Consider the following 2,541-nt stretch of genomic DNA (forward strand, 5'->3'; position numbering starts at 1 on the left):
ATTCTCAAACAAATGAAACATGCAATGGAGGACAAGAAAGACACAAGTCCACCATCCGTAGCAAATTTGCCTTTGTTTATTTTTTTTGAAAAATTGTCGCGCTTGTCAACTAAATTTGTCATCCCGGTGTCAACATAAATTGCCACAAAAAATGTTTACTTTGCCATATCTAAAATCCGGTGTCAGATTTTAGCATTTTCGTTGTTCAAAACTCTAAGGTCATTTTTAAGGATTACTTATAAAGACAAAATTGAGCTCCAAAATGTGTGCGACATTGTCTGCAACATCTTGTGCAAGAAAAAAATTTTCCATATGCCGACATATGCATGTGCTAGACCGACCTACGCCCAGGAGATTATTTTACAGGAGAGAGTACACACAAATTGTCTACTTGATGCTTGCCGGTAAACCGCATGTCGTCCAAACGCCAGAGTAGTTAACAGCCAGTCAATTAAACAGGAGGTAAAACAAAGCAGGAAGAATCCGGACAAGGACACTGAAAAGTTAACCGAATCAACTCTCCCCTTTGTCCATCTCGGCATTAAACAAACTAATCAACACCAATGATTAAGCAGGGTGAATCACTCGGTTAACAAACTGTCCTTGATCAGTTATATAAGTAGGTGACAAATATTCCCTCATACACTCACCGACTGCCGAGCCAAGCAAAGCAGCAGCCGACGAATGCTATGGCTAAAGAAGTAGAGAGAGGGGCAGAGATGGATGCATCACCGCCTCCTATTGGCCACATGATCGGAGCAGTTGGAACTCACATCAGCATCAGTAGATTAACTAGAAGACTGGGGATTCCGTCCGTCCGGCCGGCCCCGAGGGAATCTCGGTCGCCTGCCTGCTGGGGCTCGTGCGCATCGGTGCTGCACGCTACCTCTTTGATTGAAAACTTTGAACCTTACTTTGTCCACGAGCTCTGCACGCCACGCACACACTGACGCACGGGTGACTGTTCACGCATATGGGCGCTGCATGCGTGCGTGCGTTCCCGCAGCGCGAATCTCCGCGCCGATTGCTCCCGATTGGTTGTTTTATTTTAGTTCCGAAATGGGATTCAGATTTTGGGCTACGACGTGCCTGCATGTGCGCCGTATGCGAGCGTGCGTGACTGGTCACCACCGTGCGCGCGCATGCACCGCACTATGGCACCGTACTCTCCTTGTGATTGCGCTCTTCTTGGCGCTCCTTTTGCCTGTGGAGAACTCGAGACGGTGTCACGCGCCACCGCGATGCAACCGTGTGGGTGTCGTGGGCACAAAGGCTTGTGCACGGGCAAAGTCCCGGTGGACCTTTTGCCGTCGCGGCGGCGCTGCATTGGAGGTTAGAGCAACTTCAACGGGTCGACCCAAACGGACGTTGTTTTTGTTCGTTTGAATCGGCCGCCCGTCCGCCGTCTGCCCTCTTTTAGTTTTGGATTGACAGTGCGCCCAACGGGCGGACCCATTTTATGACTGCGCGCGTTTTAGATCATGTCGTCGTCCTAATTTTGGCGCTCCAGCGCGCACGAAAGGTTCGCGCGCGCGGGGAGGGGGGGAGCGGCCTAGCGCGCGCTGGTTTTGGCGCTCCAGCGCGCGGGAAAGGTTCGCGCGCGCGCCGCGGCCGGCGCTCGTTATAAAGAAGGCGCTCCCTCCACACTCTGTCCGCTGCCCACTCTCGCCGCCTCTGCGCCACCATGTCGATCCGCCGCCTGGGCGCTTCGGATTTTCGCGGAGTCCGCGAGCGCCGCTCCGGCGCCTTCTCCTCCGAGATCTGGTTTCGCGAGAAACGTCCCATCCTCGGCACCTTCGACACCGCAGAGGAGGCGGCCCGCGCGCACGACGCGGCGGCGTGGCGTCGGGATATGAATTTTCCCAACGTGTCGAGCCAACGGGCGCAGGATCTGGCGCCTCTCCCGCAGCTTTTCACCGACGAGGATCGTCGTGTCCACCGAAGGCGGCAGCGTCGCCTCGCCATCACGGAGAAGAACGTGGAAGCCTTGGAGGTGTGGCGCGGAGGCTTCCCACAGGACATCGTCGACGAGCGCCAGTTCTACAAGCAAAGGAGGTTGGAGAGGGACGCGAGGAGGAGGGAGCGAGCCGCCTATCGGGAGGACAAGCGTTCGCGGAAGCAGGCAGCTCAATTGAAACTGAAGCTACGAGAAACATCGGGTTGGGACTTTGAAGACGAGCAGCATGCTGACGCCTACATTCAGACGTCGGAGAAGGACATTAACGAGTCGGAGTCAGAAAGCGACGAGTAGTGGTCTTTTTTTTATCTGTGTACGCTAGAACTATCTATGTATCCATTTTTATCTGAAAAAATGGCCGGCGGTGTCGGTGACGTAGCAGGCGGGCGAGGAGGTGAATCCAATGTGCCACCGACCAGCGGGCCCGGTGAGAAAAGAGAGCGAGCGCGCGCGTGTCCGTCTTGTGTCCGCGCCGACGCAAATCAGGCTAAAAATGGGTCGGGAATGGGTCGGCAGGCGGACAAAAACGAACGCACGTCCGTTTGGGTCGGCGCGTTGGGCTGGCTTTTTTGTCCGCATCGACC

At 54.7% G+C, this 2,541-nt stretch overlaps 1 protein-coding gene across 1 annotated transcript; it reads left to right on the forward strand.

Annotated features, from left to right (window-relative positions):
* The first annotated feature begins 1,684 nt into the window (after positions 1-1,684).
* LOC147959299 (uncharacterized) lies at positions 1,685-2,251 on the forward strand. Its single transcript, XM_087532593.1, has one exon. The coding sequence runs from the start codon at positions 1,685-1,687 to the stop codon at positions 2,249-2,251; it is 567 nt and encodes a 188-aa protein (XP_087388719.1).
* The last annotated feature ends 290 nt before the right edge of the window (positions 2,252-2,541 follow it).

The sequence above is a fragment of the Triticum urartu genome, chromosome 7A, assembly GCF_056163025.1.
Source record: "Triticum urartu cultivar PI428250 chromosome 7A, HENAU_Tu73, whole genome shotgun sequence".
Taxonomy (NCBI): Eukaryota; Viridiplantae; Streptophyta; class Magnoliopsida; order Poales; family Poaceae; genus Triticum; species Triticum urartu.